Source organism: Eretmochelys imbricata, chromosome 8, assembly GCF_965152235.1.
Source record: "Eretmochelys imbricata isolate rEreImb1 chromosome 8, rEreImb1.hap1, whole genome shotgun sequence".
Classification (NCBI taxonomy): domain Eukaryota; kingdom Metazoa; phylum Chordata; order Testudines; family Cheloniidae; genus Eretmochelys; species Eretmochelys imbricata.
Window position 1 is genome coordinate 98,019,061 of NC_135579.1, and position 17,795 is coordinate 98,036,855.

At 41.5% G+C, this 17,795-nt stretch overlaps 1 protein-coding gene across 1 annotated transcript in view; it reads left to right on the plus strand.

The window, feature by feature from the left end:
* The window catches only part of NRDC (nardilysin convertase), a 43,342-nt gene extending 27,222 nt beyond the window's left edge, over window positions 1–16,120 (plus strand). Inside the window, exons 19-31 of the mRNA XM_077825425.1 lie at window positions 658–709; window positions 1,959–2,109; window positions 3,427–3,554; window positions 7,734–7,896; window positions 9,025–9,056; window positions 9,399–9,537; window positions 10,127–10,174; window positions 10,814–10,866; window positions 11,719–11,802; window positions 14,378–14,468; window positions 14,891–15,007; window positions 15,428–15,517; window positions 15,904–16,120. Coding sequence (XP_077681551.1) covers window positions 658–709; window positions 1,959–2,109; window positions 3,427–3,554; window positions 7,734–7,896; window positions 9,025–9,056; window positions 9,399–9,537; window positions 10,127–10,174; window positions 10,814–10,866; window positions 11,719–11,802; window positions 14,378–14,468; window positions 14,891–15,007; window positions 15,428–15,517; window positions 15,904–16,101 — 1,346 coding nt within the window. The 3' untranslated portion in view covers window positions 16,102–16,120. The remainder of the gene's footprint in view (window positions 1–657; window positions 710–1,958; window positions 2,110–3,426; window positions 3,555–7,733; window positions 7,897–9,024; window positions 9,057–9,398; window positions 9,538–10,126; window positions 10,175–10,813; window positions 10,867–11,718; window positions 11,803–14,377; window positions 14,469–14,890; window positions 15,008–15,427; window positions 15,518–15,903) is intronic.
* Window positions 16,121–17,795: the final 1,675 nt, after the last annotated feature.

Sequence of the window (17,795 nt, forward strand, 5' to 3'; positions counted from 1 at the left end):
TATCTTACTCTGGAAAGGAATCCACTTTGAGTTTGCAGGCTTGGTGGTTATAAGAACTGTAGGTTTTTCCCTTTAAACTGAGAAAATGTGACTTGGAATCCTTGAGACTCAATAAATGTGGAAACAACGTTGCCATTTTTGAGTTATGTTTTCAAGGAGGTGGCAATTCAGATTTCAATTAGTGACGCTCTTTTAGGGTTTGTATATTTTTAGAAATTGTTGTTGTGCAACCTTTGCATTGCTTTTAAATAAAAGTATAACATTAATTTTTGGCAAATATAATCCAAATGCGTAAAGATAAGGTCTCTGCCTCAGTCAGTTTACAATCTGGTTATGTATTGTCTGTTATCAAACTAAAATGCCTCTTAACTCCCACAGTATAAATGTGTTGTCGTGTCCCCCCACCCACCAAAAGTTCAATTGTTACCCAATATTTTGAAGTGAAGGTTTAAAGAGTAAGTGGGGACGGAAGGGAACTACTTTGGTGATTTAATACAGATAAAAATGTTGTCTCAGCTGAACAGACATTGTCACGTGGGGTTCAAATAAAATAACTGACAGGAAACAACAAATGGGGTGAAGGAAAAAACAGTTAAATGTTTAAAGCTGCATGTGTTTCTGCAGTTGCTCATTTGTGGGTTTTTGGGTTTTTTCCAGCTTATATACGTTTCCATCTGATATCTCCACTGATTCAGCAGTCTGCAGAGAAGTAAGAATTACCTTTCTCATGCTTATCTTGCAGAGCAGCCAAAATTCCTCTATAGGGTTAAAAACAAACCCCACCCCTCCAATTAACTTGAAGATAGAGGAAACCCAATTGTTATGTTCTTTCATGTTCTTTACAGTTCAGTAGTTTTAGGGGAATGGTTTATTGGGGAGGGGAGAAGTATTCGTGTAGGAGAAGGGAAGTGTGTAAGATTTTTGGTACAGTTTTCCCATGGCAAAGGGCAGGGAAAATTAAAGTGACAGAATAGTAGCACTGCATCTGCTCAAACAGAATGTTTCTGCAAAGGCTTTGTGCTGAAAAGGTTTGCCTGTTGTAGACACTGTAGCCAACGACTTGGGGAAAAGTGTGTAGGTGAGGGGGAAAGAGATTGAGAGCACCAGTTGGAGAGCTATAATATGTGAGCACATTGGATTACAGTTCAGCATGTGCAACTCATCCTCCCATTCATGGCACCCCTACTATCCCCGAGGTCAGACTATCAGTTGTAACAAACAGTATAGTGACTTTATCATAAGACCACTAAGGAGCTGCAAGGGTGGAGTGGGCTTTTTATATATCTTTGTAAAACTATTTTTCTGAAGGTATTGGTCTGAACTTTTAACCAGAAGCACTTGGTTCTAATTCTCTATGGCACTCAGAATTTTTAACTGGCTTAAAAGGACTTTTTCTTAAAGTAATCTTTTTATACCTATTAAATCCTAATCATAGCAACTACCACTTCAAATAAAGCTCTCTCTCTCAAATTCCTTTAGCATATTTTCTATATTAACATCCCAATATTCAACAAACACACTTTACTATGAGCTGATGTTGCTTGAAATATACATTATTTATTCCAGTTGGATTTTAAACCACATATAGCAGGGGTTGCTTGTGTACTATCCTGATGTGCCTTGTAAAATAAATAACTTCTCTTTTCTCATCCGATGCAAAAGTATTTTAATTAATGCCAAAATGACCTCTAGGTAGCCCTGTGTTTTTTGATAGAGAGAGAAATTCACAGCTCTGTGTTTGTAGACTTCTGCATTATCCAGGACTAAATTTCTTGCAGAATACAAGTCCGTTTTTTAAATTTGGATTTTGTGATTTAAGTCTTAAATGTCTTTAGCTATTTAGTGAAATAATTCTCTAGGACACTTTGGCATATACCCTCAGACCCAATGACTTATTGGTGGTTTGTGTTTTTTCTCTTCCTTTTTGGGTTCCCACTTTTACCCTTTTCTTCATGCAGTGTGGTGCTTTTTGATACTTTTGTAAATATCCTCACCCACAACCTTGCCGAACCAGCATATGAAGCTGATGTTGCTCAACTGGAATACAAGCTGGTAGCTGGAGAGCATGGTTTAGTCATTCGAGTGAAAGGATTCAATCATAAACTACCAGTAAGTACTAGCAGTCTGTTTTCACTACTGTTAAGTCAACCAGCCATTTGCTGGGCATCATTTTCTAAACTATTCACAGCTCTGTCCTTAAATATTGGTGTCTATTAGTGGTCTTGCAACCCATTAATGGTTTTGTATACAGTTTAAAAAAAAAAATCAGTCTTCCTGTTATGATGCTCATAAATCTGCAAGAGCAGAGAGACTGTGTAAGTTTCCAGGTTAGCAGGAAGGCATAGTGACAGGGATCGATGCTTGTGGGAGTGCAGGGGGGCATCACACCCAGCATGAAGTGCAGGAGACATTCAAGAAAGCTGGGTGTGGAACAGTGTTCCAGAGGTGATCAGATGAATTTATTAAAGGTTAACAAATTCTTCCCCCACACCACCCTCCTTCTTCCCCCCGCTGACTTACTCAGGACATGGCAGCCTCAAATGCTGTTGCTCTCTGGAGGCTGATGGGATGAGGAAGAGTAAGGGCTTGTCTGCACTACAACTATTACTGGGTCAAGGGACTTGGTTACAACACGGTTAAAACTTGTAGGGTAGATTTAACAAGGTGAAAGCCTTGGATAGTTCAAATTGCAACTGGGTCCTTTGACTTGATTACAGTTGTAGTATCTATGGGGCCAAAGTGTATCCTTTGAAATATACACAGCAAAATCTTCAACATGAGGGAGAAGGAAAATCATGGGTGTGGAGAGAATTGAGGTGCTGATCTGTACTGCATTCTGCAATTATTTAATGCATTCTCAGCTTCCATTAGTATACATAATTTTTAAAATGCACTCTTCCCCCCCTGCCCCCTTGTAGAGATACAGTAGTCAAAATAAACAAATGTTCTGCTGCCTTATAAAGGAGACCTGTAAAGGAGGGATAATAGATTAGTGCATGCATGCAACAGGATTTGTTTGTGCTTATCCTTTATTTTAGAAATATCAGGAATACTGAGTCTTGTCCTCCCTGTCTTTTTGGGGGACGAGAGAACTGGAATGGGGGCTTTTCCAGCCCCCCATTGAAGGGGCATGGTTGTTGAATCTTTCACAAGGAGAGATTTTTTTCCAACTGTTTAGAATGCCTAATAATCAAAACAGACCCTGGAGATTTAAACAGTCTTGACTGAATTCCCTTTCCCTTCTGACTTGTTCAGGTATTTTGTGACGTCATCCTACTAATTCTCTAGTTGTCCAAAAAATAGAGAAGGTTCTGAATTTCTAATATAGGAAAAATGGTCTAGATTTCACATTCATCCTCTTCAGCAAATAATGTTCTCCTATTTGGTAAAAATAGCTTAGAAAACAACTTCTTTTTTTCTTTCCAGCTGCTCTTTCAACTCATCATTGACCATTTGTCTGACTTCAGTTTTACTCCAGCGGTTTTTGAGATGATAACAGAGCAGCTAAAAAAGACCTATTTTAACATCCTCATAAAACCGGAGACCCTGGCCAAGTGAGTGTCTGTGGAGAGATTAAATGTGGATGGGCTTTTTCTGGTTTAGGTGGAGGTATAGTTAGAGTGGAGTTTTCTCTGCTTTCATTATGTTGTCATGCAGCTGCAGGAGTTCCCTGTTACAAGGATAAATTATTGTGCAGTATTCTGCATAATCAGTGAATGCAATGAATCTTGGCGTCCTCAAGAATAGAGCACAGAACTTAAATGGTAACATTCTGCTTTATGGTAAGTGCTGGTGCAGCTGATTACATGACAAAGCAGAGGTATTTTTTTCATTCATATAAGGGGATGTGTATTGAGTAAATTACAAACCAACAAAAATCAGTATTAAACTCTTGTCATGCCATCTAATATCAAGAGAGGATGGCGTGAGTGGAGGAGAGAGGTGATTTGAGACCAGTAGAATCAGGCCAATCAGAGCTAATTTTACATACTAATATTAAAGGAAGTTGCAAATCTATTTCACAGTGGTGAGAGGGGTTTGTAAAAAATCTCCACTGACAAGGGCAGAAGTTAAAAAGAATTCTTGATAAAGCTCATGGACATTAATCTGACACTATTTTTATAAAAAGGCACATTTTAGACACTTATACGGGTATGTGCCTGACATCATCATTTGAATTAAGAATTGGGGGGAAAAATAAACCTCTGATTTTAGTCTCCCCCAAACAAAATTATTTCTGATTTTTCTGAAAGCTGCAGTGGAGACCAGTTTGGATACTCTAAAGCGTTTTTGTCTGCTTATAATAACCAATACAGTTCTTATCCTTTAAGATGAGACAGAAGTGAGCAGGAAAATACCCATCTCAGAAAGAAGATACAATAATTGTCTGATGTTACCTTAGAGACCACAGATTACCCTACGTTGATTTTACTCCGCAAGCGATAAACATAACTGTTAACTGGGAATCATGTTTAATGTCTAAAAACTGCCTCTAAAATCATATAAGCCTTGTACCTCCTGTTCCAAAACACACATGATGCACTTTGTAGAGACAAAACTCATCCATTTCCTGGGGTTTGGCTTTATTAATTAAAGGAATTAGTAATAAGAATGCTCAGTCCATGCCCTTGGTCTGCTCTCAACACAGCTCGGTACAGAAGCCTGCCTCTTCCCTCTATTGCTGGCTGATGGAAGGTGGGGCAGGACTGGCTTCAGCCCTTTTTGGCAGGACCCTGTAACAACTGTCTTGTCTTGATTTCAGTGTGAGGTTTGCCAACCCCATCACATTGGATGCTCTTTAATAAATGAAGATGTTTCTTACAACTAATTTTATGGTGTAACAGAACTATCACAGGCTAAAGCCCAAGCCCGGCAGGCTACGCAGCAGTGAAACAGCCCTGTAGCCTGATCCCCATGAGCTCAAGTTGGCTGGCACAGGCCAGCCGCGAGTTATCTAGTTGGTGTGTAGACATACCCATCTTGTCACAGGTAAATACAAGGTCTAACAGATAGTTTTAGCATAAGTAGTTGGTACATATTCTAAGGGACCATTTAAGCTGAAGTGGGCTGTTAACACTCCTATAGTCATAGGACAAAATTGGGGAGTTAGTGGGTTACAGATTGTTGTAATAAGCCATAAATCCAGTGTATTTATTAAGGCCATGCTTTTTAATGTCTAGCAAAATTATGAATTTAAGCTCCCAGGTTTGTCTTTTGAAAGTGTTATGAAGGTTTTCTTTGAGGATGAGAACTGATAGGTTAGAAATAGAATCATTGTTTTGTTAAGAGTTCACCCACTGGTGATAGGGTGTTTTTGTCTTTTATCATTTTCCTATGTGAATTCATTTGAGACATAGTGATATTTGTCTGGTTTCACCCACATAGTTGTTGGGGCATTTGTTGCACTGAATGAAGTACACCACATGTTGTGATAACGTGTGTAGGATGGGACCCATGGATCTTTAAAGGTGTGTTGTGGGGGGTGTTGATTGTTGATGTTGCAGAGGAGATATGTCTGCAGGTTTTGCATCTGTTCTGGCAGGGTCTGATACTGCTTTGATTTGGTGTGTCCTGGTCTATGGGGAACTTACTTCTGATGATGGGGGGAGGGGTGTTTGAAGGCTAAAAGACGGGGTTCAGGAAACTTTTTTCAGGATGGAGACCCCATATGATTCCCAGTTTGGGATGGTAGGTGAGAACTTAGGGTGTGAGGTCAAAGGAGATTCAATTTCTGTATTTAAGTGGGTTCTCAAGGTATTTGGTTGGCCTGTTCCATGATGCAGTCTGTTTCTCTGGGGGAATGTCCTTATTTAATGAAGGCAGTGTTAAGGCAGCAGTTCTCAAACTATGGGGTTGTCAGGGCTGGCATTAGACTTGCTGGGACCCAGGGCTAAAGCTGAAGCCCGGGGCCCAGGCTTCGGCCTTGGGTGGCTAGGCTCAGGTTACAGGCCCCCCACCCGGGCAGAAGCCCTTGAACTTCAACTTTGGCCCCCACCACCACCCGGGATGGCGGGGCTCAGGCTTTGGTCCCTGCCTTCTGGGGTCATGTAGTAATTTTTGTTGTCAGAAGGAGGTCGCAGTGCAATGAAGTTTGAGAATCCCTGCATTAAGGTATATATCCTGGACTTTCTCCATGGAGCATGTTCTGTGATGTATCAGTTCCTGGCTGTATGTAACAGACTTCTTGATGTATTTGGGATTATTAATGGATCTACGAAGGTAGGCGTGGTGATTTGTGGGTTTCTTGTCGATTTTGTCTATAGGGTTCCATTGCTGAAGTTGATCCTAGTGTCCAGGAAGTTGATGCCAGTGTGGGAGTGTTCCGGAGAGAATTTAATGGGCGGGTGGTGGTTGTTGAAAGTGGTGGTGTAAATCTGTGAGGGAGTTCGTTGGTGCGGAGAATAATTTCATTATGTGTATCGGGGTATATCATTGGTTTCGTGGGTTGTCCCCAAAAATTCTTCAATCTATAATCCACTTCTGGTCCTATGACTACAGGGGTGTTAATGGGCCACTTGGCCTTGAATGTTCCCTTAGAATACGTGCTAATTTATGCTAAACTATCTGTTAGACCAGGGGTCTCGAAGTCCTGGCCCATGTGCCATCTGCAGCCTGAGAACCTCCCCACTGTGGCCTGCAGAGGAGAGACGCATGCAGGCACCCTGCTGGCAATGTCCCCCGCAGCTTCTATTGGCTGGGGGAAAAGGGATGGAGATACCATCACTAGTTGCCAGGCAGAGTCAGCCATGGAGGCAGCGTCACTTTTTTACACAATGAAGATAAACAAATCAAAATACCGAACAGAACTCTCTGGTGCCCACCTCGCTGCAGTTCTGAAGGTTTCAACTGCTCAGTCACTGAGGCCAAACAACAACAAACTGACCGAACTGAAGCGTTGCCAGGTGTCCAGCGAACACGAAAAATTCTCGGGCAGGTGAAGAATTGTATAAAGTTGTACGAAAGTTTTATTATTTCTAAGAAAGTCAAAATACAATAGAAACGTTTTCTTCTCTGAACACCATCTGCAGTGACCTTATTGGCCTGCTAGGAGGATTTGAGGACTGGCACTGGCCCTAAGGTAAATGGAGCTTGAGACCCCTTTGTTAGACCTTGTACGAAGCTGTGATGCGCCGAGCACCTTTCTCAGACCTGAGGAAGAGCTCTGGAGCTTGAAGGCTTGTCTCTCTCACCAACAGAAGTTGGTCAAGTAAAAGGTGTTACCTCGCCCACCATGTCTCTCGCATCCTAGGACTGACACCACGAGGACAACGACACTGCTTACTACTTTCATTTAATAGCCTATATTACCACATGCAGCTCTGCTTCTGAGAGATCATGGTGTGAACCCTTAGAGCTGTTCGAGTGATTTGTTAAAACTCCTGCAGTGGGGAAAAAACAGACCTATATCAGTGACCTAGAGAAGAAAGGGTAGTCTGTGCATCACAACACACCCCAGCAAAAGCTGTTTAAAAGTTATTGTGGGAAGCAGGCTTTAAATCTTTTACCCCAAGGACAGCCCAAAGCAGTTGGGCTGCAGTGATCCCAGGGTATCTGAGGCATTTTGGAGCTGAAGCAGGGCTGAAGTCCCAGGGCAGACTACTGGGTACTTGATATTTCTAGTTAGGATTAGCTGAAATTCTGCTAGTCACAGATCTCAGATTTAAGAAGTTATAGGTTCTAAATCCCTGGTGGGTAACATATTTTGAATTAAATAACCTTTTCTCTTGTTACAGAAATGTGCGTCTCTTAATTTTGGAGCATGGCAGATGGTCTATCATAGATAAATATGAGACATTAATGAAGGGCCTTTCCATCGAGTCTCTCTCATCCTTTGTTAAGGCTTTCAAATCTCAACTCTTTGTAGAGGGTCTTGTACAAGGAAACTTCACAAGCAGAGTGAGTACTAACCTCCGCAGCTGAAGCATACTTTCTTGAATTTAGAAAGTGATTAAACGCAGCTGGCTCAAACCCTGTTTCACCAGCCTATGCCTTTGTCTGTACTGGCAGTTTTGGGGATATCTCACATAGGTGCAGGTCCTCCGTTAACACCATGGGACAGCTAATGTAGAACTGGCCACTGGTGAATTTATCCTTGTGTTGTCTAAACGCACTCAGTAATCTTCTAAACTCCAGGTATTGATGACATGGTGATTTAAACACTTCAGTGCTGGTGCGCCTGTGGAAGAGTTACCTAAAGCAATCAGTGCAGATACAGCCTGTGTGTGACAGGATATCTGTGTGTCTAGGGCCCAACACTCCTATTGTTACTCTCTCTCAGCTGCTACTGAAGTCCAGTGAGGACTGTCTGATCCAACCATAGGCCTGACCTAATCTAGCAAGCTTTTTAAAACTTGGCTACAGCAGGGTTTGTCCCCATCCATGCAGTGTCACAAACCTATGGCCGCTGAGGAACAAACTTGCAGTCTTCACTTTGTACCCATCAGTTTGTACTTGGTCTGTCAAGCCTTTTGGGAAATTCACCAGGGTATTGGTGGGGATGGGGATCCTTGTAAGGACAAAAATAGCCATATGGGCTGTTGGATTGTAGGGGACGCTGAGGGTTAACCAAGATTCTTATGGAGTCTTTGTTTGGTGCCTAAGCTGCTCTGACATAACATTCCCACTTACCTAGCACTACTTTTGTGCACATCCGTTGCTGTGAACATCTGTTAGCAGATTCTCGGTAAGACATTTTTCTCCTTTAGCGTCCTCTTTCCTGGCTTCCAGGTTGCCCTTGCTGAGAGGCTACAAACTTCCAAGGAAGAGACTGGATTGGAGATGTCATTTTCCTTCCACAGCGTAACACAGATCACACAGTACTGTCACGCTGTAGGGGAGGAAGTGACTTGGTGCTGGGTTAACCTCTGGCCAAAATGTTGTAATGTGTGGCAAGGCTGGGGAGGATTGGACAGTTGTGTGTTTGCTGGTTCGTTTCTGGATGGCTGTACTATATATTGGGGCTGATACCTAAAGGGCTAATAATTCCGTTCTCCAGAGTAAAACTGTTTATGCTTTATCTCTTAGGAATCAAAGGATTTTCTGAATTATGTTGTTCAGTGAGTATTTCTCTTTGACACTCACCTTTTTACAAGTGGGAGCTATAAGTATATTACAAAGTTACGAACCTTGGTTAACGGGGGCGGGGGGGTGGCTGGGAAAGAACGTTGTAAACAGTTGGAATTTCCTTTTATCCGAAAAATGTAACTGTATTGTCACTATTTTCCAGAAATCTGGTTTTGATGGCAGTTAAAGTAAGATGTGGTTCTAGTTTGTGGGAGTGGGAGGGGATTGATGCTAATTTGACTTGAGGCATTTGGAATATGAACATTGGTTCTTTGTTTTGGTTTAAGGAATGGGAAGTTAAGTATTTGATGCTTTGCTGTTTGGACTCTCTTTAGAAAGCTGCAGTTCTTTCCCCTACCGCACCCGTGTCCTGTTCAATTTCGGGTGGTGGACCTGCCCAGCACACACCTACTCTGCAAAGTGAAAGCCCTTAACAAAGGTGATGCCAACTCTGAAGTGACAGTCTATTATCAGGTAACGTGTTAAGCATTTTGAGTATACTCATTTATTTTCCTTGTGGTGACTGCTGGCTTTCGTAATGCAGACTGCACAATTCTCCAACCATTATTTTCTAGAATATGTTCTGAATTCTAGTGAGCCCATCAACAGAATCCCCATGAGCAAGACCCAAGTTACTAAAACCTTCTTAATGAAGTTATAGTCCATATTATTTTGTGTGAGAGTTCTAGATCTATTGTGCCTTGTGCAGGCATATTCCATGCTCTTCCATATTGATATTGCCTTCCTCCCCCAGATTGTGCCTTCCTCCCTCAGATTGTGCCTGCCTGTTCTTTGATTACCTTGAAATCGTCTTTTCAGCCATACAGTGATCATTGTCCCATGAAGAGACCCTTGTATCTCACTCAGGGGGCTGTTTTGAGCACACATCAGAGGCCAGAAAGTCTGATTTCTTTTTGTTGCAAATTGCAATGTATACTTAGTGCTGAAATCCATCCTGAATTGTTTGTTCTCTTAACGAGGTCATTCTAGTGACTTGGACCCATAGCTCTTCTCTTTCCATGAGAAACTCCTAAAGTGTTTTCAATTAATTTTTTTCTTTTAGTCTGGGGCTAGGAGTTTAAGAGAATACACCCTCATGGAACTGCTTGTGGTAAGTTTTTGCTCCTTTCTTAACAAATCTTGCGTACTTATTAACATGCGCCCTGAGAAGCAAAATTTCTGTCCTGCCCCTGGCATTGTTTGGGGTCAAGAGAATGCTACAGATGAAAATGAAACAAAGGTGAGACACACACATGCCTGTGATCTGCTCTGATTAGCCTTTTACTTCCTTTTTGGATTTTGTGGATACGTGTGTGTTAGACTGGTACCAGGACAGCCCAAATGAGCCATTTCATTCCTTTCTGGGATGTGGGGGAATCACTGAGGCTTTAGGGCTTGTCTTCAGATTACAGTACTGCAGTGGCACAGCTGTAGCATTTTAGTGAAAAATGCTACTATGCCAATGGGAGAGATTCTCTTGTCAGCGTAGTTAATCCACCTCCCCGAAAGACAGTGGCTGTGTCAACTGGAGAAGCTGTTCCGTCGACAGGCTGCTGGCTGTACTGGAGATAGATCGGTATAACTGCATTGCTCAAGGGGGTGGATTTTCAGTTGTTCCAAAATAACTTTGTCGGGTAGACCTGGCCTTAGTGTTTCTTGTTTTGATCTTTGATCGTGCTTTTGTACCAAGCCTAAACCCAAGCTGCTGTAAGTAGCCATGCCTTCTGACTGAACTCCTGCTGTATTTCAGATGCACATGGAGGAGCCTTGCTTTGACTTCCTGCGAACCAAACAAACCCTTGGGTAAGTTCACTGCATTGGGTACAGCTCCTTTATCACACTTGAGTCCCATGTGTACGATGTTACCACAGAAACGCCATACTGCATGGTGGCTAACTCCTGCCATGGTGTGGCTGAAAGGACAGCGTAACATACCACAACCAAAACCAGCAGCGTTCTTTGACACCATCTTTAACTTAATTGCTTTGGTGCCCTTTGAAAAATGGCAAGGTTATGCTCAGTAAAGCTGCTGTCAAGTTACTGGCAAAAAAAAGTTTGCATGCAGCAAGGTCTTGTCGTCCAAGTTTGAGTCCACAACCGGAAGTTAATGTAATTTGTCTAAGCAGAAGATTTTCTATCTAGCTTGGTGATCACCATTGACTTGGACTGTGGAGCTAGACTTCCTCAAAAATAACCTCCCCTCACTCTCTCCCAAGTAGCCACTACTATAGCTTCCCCACAGCATTTATGTGAGGGGTCTGCTGAGCTGGAATTAACTCCTGTCACCACTGCGGGTGCATCCCTCTCTGTTTAGGCCCTTTCATGAGAACTAAGAGACTCCGGTAACCCTGACCGCACCATACCTGTTTTATGGGGGTCGTTTCACATTCACAGATCTGGGTTGCAGGATTTCTCAGTACATGAATACTCTGCTAAGCATCTTACAAAGCCCAAAAAAGGATTTGCTGAACAAAAAAGGCCAAGACCATTTGATGCAAGAGATCTGATTTGTTGTTCCAGAGTGAATCTTTTGCATTGATAGACACCTAATAATACCTTACATCCAAGTATTGACAGTATTCTGATTTCATAGCTATGGATGGTAAATGTAAAATGGCTTGTACTAGTGGAATGACTTTCTCCTTTTGGTTTAAGCTACCATGTGTACCCGACCTGCAGAAATACATCTGGGATCCTCGGGTTCTCTGTTACTGTAGCAACACAAGCAACAAAGTACAAGTAAGTCTCTTACGAATTTAATAGGGGAGGGCATGTTAATGAGTCCATCTTGTGGCCCTTTGAATTCTGTGGTTCTTCACAGCTAACCTCTGCAGATTTTGGCTGAAGTAGTAGTTGCTTATAACCATGCAAGTGCACAGCCAAATGGGCCATCAAGGTCTCCTGAAGGTCAACCGAGCACAAATAGAAGAAGAAAATTCCAGAGATGAGGAGCTCCTCCTCCACTGAACACTCTGGGAAGTTGGTACACAGACCGTGTTTAAAGCTAGGGCTAATCTGAAAGCATCCCAGATGGACTCAACTGTTATGGTGGAATAGGTGCTCTTTCCTAAACTCAGAAGTTGGACTGAGTCTGATTCAGCATATAGGGCTTTAAAAACCAAACACAATATTTTGAAATGCACCCAAAAGCTACTTGGAAGCCAGTGGAGTTACAGGTGTAATGTGTTCCAGACAAGAAACCTGGCTTAGCAGGTCGGGTCACTGCACTCTGCCCTGTAATCAAAGCTTTCCGGTGTAGCTTCAAACACATTGATTATCTAGATCAGTGGTCCCCAACCTTTCTGTGGGAATAGCATATTCCTATTTCCCAGAGGACTGGGGCAGGCACCAGACACCCTGCTGCTGAAATGCCGCTGAGAAACAGCAATGCTTCTCTGCGGCATTTCGGCAGGCAGTTCACCGGCGGCAACATTTCGGCAGTGCGGTGTCCTGCGGGTGCACGCATCTGCCATGACAGACGCCATTGTGCCCGCGGGCACTGCGTTGGGGACCCCTGACCTAGATCCTCATTCAGCAAAGTAGTTAAGTATATGGCATAAGTTTAAGTATGTGCTATTACATTTTGCTGAATTGAGACCATAAGCAGGAGCTGATAAAGAGATGGCCTGGATAACTGGTGAGCTCCACATCTGAGGAGAGGTCACAACTCCTTGCTAGCAAAGGCAAAGCAGCACTCCAAATCAGAATTCAAACTAGGATGCAGGGAGGGATATTAACACTGGTTTGATAGAACTACTGCTAGGAATAACAATCATTTCTCTATTTTTGATCCCTTCGTTGAACGTATGGGGGAAAGCTCTTGAAGAATTTAAATATTGCCACTACTGAAAATAACGGTGGAGGATTTATTTATGGTAGTGCAAGAAGTAAATAGGATGTGATGAAAAAATGGAAAGATGGAGCTTAAATGTAAAGAAAAAATTTCATGGTGGTGAAATGTACATGGTTATGAAATAATATCCTAAGGAAAGCAGTGGAACCCCCATTGTGTGATTTTATTTAAAACTAAATTGCACAAAGCACTAGAGAATGTATGATAGGTAAGGCTATGTTTATGTCATGGAATTAATGGAAGTCTCAGAATCTGTGACCTGTGACATTCTCTGCTTCAGCCCCATGGGCTGCAGGACTCTGGAGCTGGCAGTCAGTGGGGCCCTGGCAGGGTTTCAGTGCCAGGCAACGGCCCCCTACAAGGTTCCAGCAACTGCCAACCTGAGAACAGGTCTCAGGCAAGTGGCTAGACTTCCTCCGAATCCCGTTTTCTCTTCGGGAAATATGGTCACCCTGCAGCTTCCAGCTGTGGCAGGCAGAGGGGGAACCCTACAGCTCCCAGCCACCATGGTGGTGGGGAAAACCATGGAGCTGCAGCAGCAAAAGTCAGACAGGTCACAGCTTCTGTGAATTTTTGTTTATTGCCTGTGACTTTTTTACTAAAAATAACCATGACACAACCTTAGCCTTATTGATAGGGAACAGTCCTAGAGTAGCAGGGAGATGGACTGTGTGTGGATTTAATATATCTTTTTATCTCCTATTCTAAGAACAGTTAAATCAAGATGAAAAAAGGTGACCTCATGACTGGAGCTACATTTGATCTGGCTTATGACAATAGGTAGCTTTTACTGAATAAAACAACAAATCTAGTCTCAACTATGAAGTACACTTCTTTGAACTACCATAGAGATAATAGTTTATTCTTACAGAGCAGCTCTGCTCTGAAAAAGAAACATGAAAAATAATGGTGTGATGATTTTTCTGGTGACAATTTGGCCACAACATAAGGCAGCTGGATAGATTCCATGTTTAGAAATTGCCAACCCTGGAGGGCTTGTTTTACAGGTTTTTGAGCTGGCTCAAGAAGGTGAGAGGAGCTGCATATTAATATTCTATCTCAATAGTTAGACAGCTGGTAACAGCTGTCTGTCTTCTCATCTGCTTCACTGTCCCCATCCGAAGTACAACTATTTTTGGTAATACTGTCGGCCCTGACAGATGATGAATCAAGCATTAATAATCTCTTGCTTGATGTAGGAGTAGCACTGTCTTCCAAGTTCTTTCCTAGCTCTCTCTACCTTATTTCTTAAGGACTGGAAGAAACTGAAAATGGAAAGGTCTTCACATTGCATGTACCACAGCAAGGAGGGGGATGTTCTCTTCCACTAGGCCAGAATTTTTTTCCCTGTCAGTGTATAATTCCTCAGGCAATGCTTTGCTGTTGATGTTAGTTCCCAAATTCAAAACTGGTTACTTATTGGAGTGCTATATATTGTGTTTCTGTTCTTCTTTTTTCCAGCTCTGAATTGGTGGACAAGAAGATAGAAGATTTTCTTTCTTTCTTTGAAGAAAAAATCAAGCATTTAACTGAAGAAGCATTCAGCACACAGGTAAAGGGGACCGATCAACTACATAAGAATACCAATTAGTGAAGGAGTAGAGTCAAAACAGAACATACAATCTGTTTGCAGAAAGTGGAAGTACGCAGCTACATTAATATCTGCATCTGCCTGGTTTCTAGGAAGTGGTTGCATTGTACAGTTGCATCTCCTGAGGGTGCCATCTGAATTTAAGTACAGGACAGATTTTTCTCTTTTGTGAATTTTTACTCCCACTTGTCATGGAACTTTCACTGTTTTCTGGAAGTGGCCTTAAGGGGGACATGGCCTCATGCAATGGACTCTAGGGCTGTTTGTAATTCAATAAACAGCCCAGATATAGACTGATGCCTGTTAGATTTAGCACATTCAGTGTTTGCTTTGCATTAGAATCCCAGCTCTCAAGAAATTCTAAGTGGGGTTGTCTTATACAGGTCACAGCTCTAATAAAGCTTAAAGAGTGTGAAGATTCCCATCTTGGAGAAGAAGTGGATAGGAACTGGAATGAAGTGGTGACTCAGCAGTATCTGTTTGACAGGCTTGCCCATGAGGTAGTGAATTTGTTAATACTGCAAATAAAGTTTCTTGAATAGAAGTTTTAACCTCTTCGTAGCAGGTGCTTTTAATCACAAAATAGCAATGATTCCAATAAATGTTTGTTAGGTTGTATACACATAATAGCCACATGGAGCCCTGATCCTTGAGGGCCCCAGAGTTTTACAAGATGTGAAGTTACTGTGCTTAAGAATGAGCTCCATGCAGAAATTAATGGTGACACTTGAAACAGATTGTTGTAACAAACTTTATTTTCAGAGATTGTGGAAACTTAAACATGTTAGTGTTTCCACCACAAACTCTTGCTTTCAAGGCTTATAAATTTGGCTGCAAATAATTGCTGTTAAATGTTGGGAATTGGAATGCTTTTGAGATAGTGTTCAGCAGTTTGAAAAGTGTGCTCTTGTGGATTTTAGATTGAAGCTCTGAAATCCCTTACGAAAGCAGACCTGGTGGACTGGTTCCAAGCTCATAGAGGCAGTGAGAGCAAAGTACTCAGTGTACATGTGAGTATGGGTGGATGCAGTTCTAGAGTGGACTAGATTCCTTCTGATAACTTACTCTTGTCCAAGCTCTGTATTTAAACTTGTCTTGCACTGTGTCCTATCATCGTTTTAGAAAGACTTACATGAATTGAAACTAGTTAAATTTAACTAGGGTCTAGAAATGGTATAACTGCCTTAAATCCATCTCAGGAGAGAACAAGCATAAATTAGTGTGCTCTGAAAATTGCAGGGGAAAAAAAATCACTGCCTAGATTTAGTCTTCTACTAGCATATCAAGCTTCTGGGGGGGCAGACAATTGAAACAAACTAATGCTTCAAGACCCATTCATTTAAAATATTAGTCTTCCTGCTTTCTTTATAACAAAATCTGGCCTTTGGCTTTTCAGGTGGTTGGATTTGGAAAACATGAAGGGGACTCAGAAGTACCAGCTGTGTCTGATGTTCAGAACTCCTCATGTGGTGAAATACCTCAGCTAACTTTTTTACCTCCTTCCTCCTTGATGACTAACACCACTTCCATCAAGGACATCAAAGCTTATACATCAGCTCTGAATGTTCTCCCTTACCATAAAATATTAAAATAAATTTGTCATCTTGCCCTGCTGTAGTGTGTAATTTAAGTTATTTACTGTTTGAGAACTACAAATCATTTTGTCTCACCAAACTAATGTGTAAGATTATTCCTTAGCTTTTAAAATTAACCTTCCTTACCCTCTTGAAAGCTGGAACAACTTAATTTTTACAGCTGTTACAAGGAAAATGTTCCTGATATAAAACAACTGCCTATTCTTAAATAGCCTTTCTAAGAAATAGAATAAAGGCAAAAGAGGGAGAAGGTTACTTTCTGTAGCTGCATGGTGTTAAGTCTACACAAAGTATTAGTTTAAAAGTTTACAGATGGTTCAGCATGAATGCTAAAGTGAACTGTGCAATAATTATTGAAGGAACTGGTTAGTTGTCAGATACCTACAATGCACGCTCCTATTAACAAATGTGTTTAAATAAAAATGTCTATTTTCTATCCATGCTGCTGTATATTATAAAAGACAGTCTTATCACCTTTTTTCAGATCTATTATTGCTGTGTGTAGTGAATGAGCCACTTAAGCCTTGCACTTGAGGTAGTTATAAAGTAACACTAACTCAAATCTTAAACACAGGTATTTAAATTTCATCATTAGCATTAACTGAGTTGTTGCTGATTTTTTCCCCCCCTCTACTAAAGCATTAAATAGGGTTGTCAGTTGTAATCTGGCAGTATGCTAATATAGGTTTAGACTGTAATTTATCAATTATTGTAGGATTAACAGTGTGTGGTCTAAATGCCACTTTGCTGTCTATCAATAGCTAGGGGCTATAAGGATGTGGTAAGGGGAATCTTATTTATTGATGCTGTTAAAAATGTAAACTTACTGCTACAAAACAGAGTGCAACAGACTAATACCAGTTGGAAATTGTACTTTGTCTTCCCCAGAACACTCACTCACTCGTTACCACCCCTGCAGTGATGGACAGAGGTGAAGGAAAAGCATCTCTTTTTCTCCTCACTGCATCCCTGTGGTGGGGAAAGGAGAAGCCTCCATGATCATACATCAGGTGGCAAGGGAAATCCAAGGCTAGTAATACAAAAGACAAGTAGTTACTCTCCTTCACAGAAGAGCTGTCCTTGTTCTGCTGAGGGAGTGGTCCCTTCTAAAGCTTTTCTATCAGCTGCTGTTAGATTTCTAGTAACTTTCAAGCCTTTATACAAGTCTACAATGATGTCTAGTAGTACAGTATGACTACACAAGTTAATTCAGGAGGGGATAAATCTGACTAGATTCTATACAGCACCAGAATAATCATTTTGAGTGAGTTCATCACTATCCTATTGTTTCCTCAAAGCTTAAACACTGTTCAACCCTTACACAGTTAGCAAAATTTTGAGAGCATATCTGGCTACAGCCAGCTTCCAGAAAAGTCCTGTTACTTCTCACTGCCCCTGGCTGATTCACTCCAGCGCATGGACATAATGAAGTGAAAAATCTATCAGTATTCTCACCCTAACGCAGTGCACACTAAGCAGCAAATCAATGCTAGGTAAAGCTTTCAAAAGTACTTTACATGACTTAGGCTACAAAGTGCTTTTATCACTTGAAATGGGATTTAGAAAAGTGTACTGGATTTTTATAAAGTGATGATTTTTCACATACTGAACATTGGGAAAGTAATTTTTTTTATCATAGCAGTTTCAAAGCAGTGTTGCTGTAAAAGGTTTTTATGAAATAAATACAAATCCA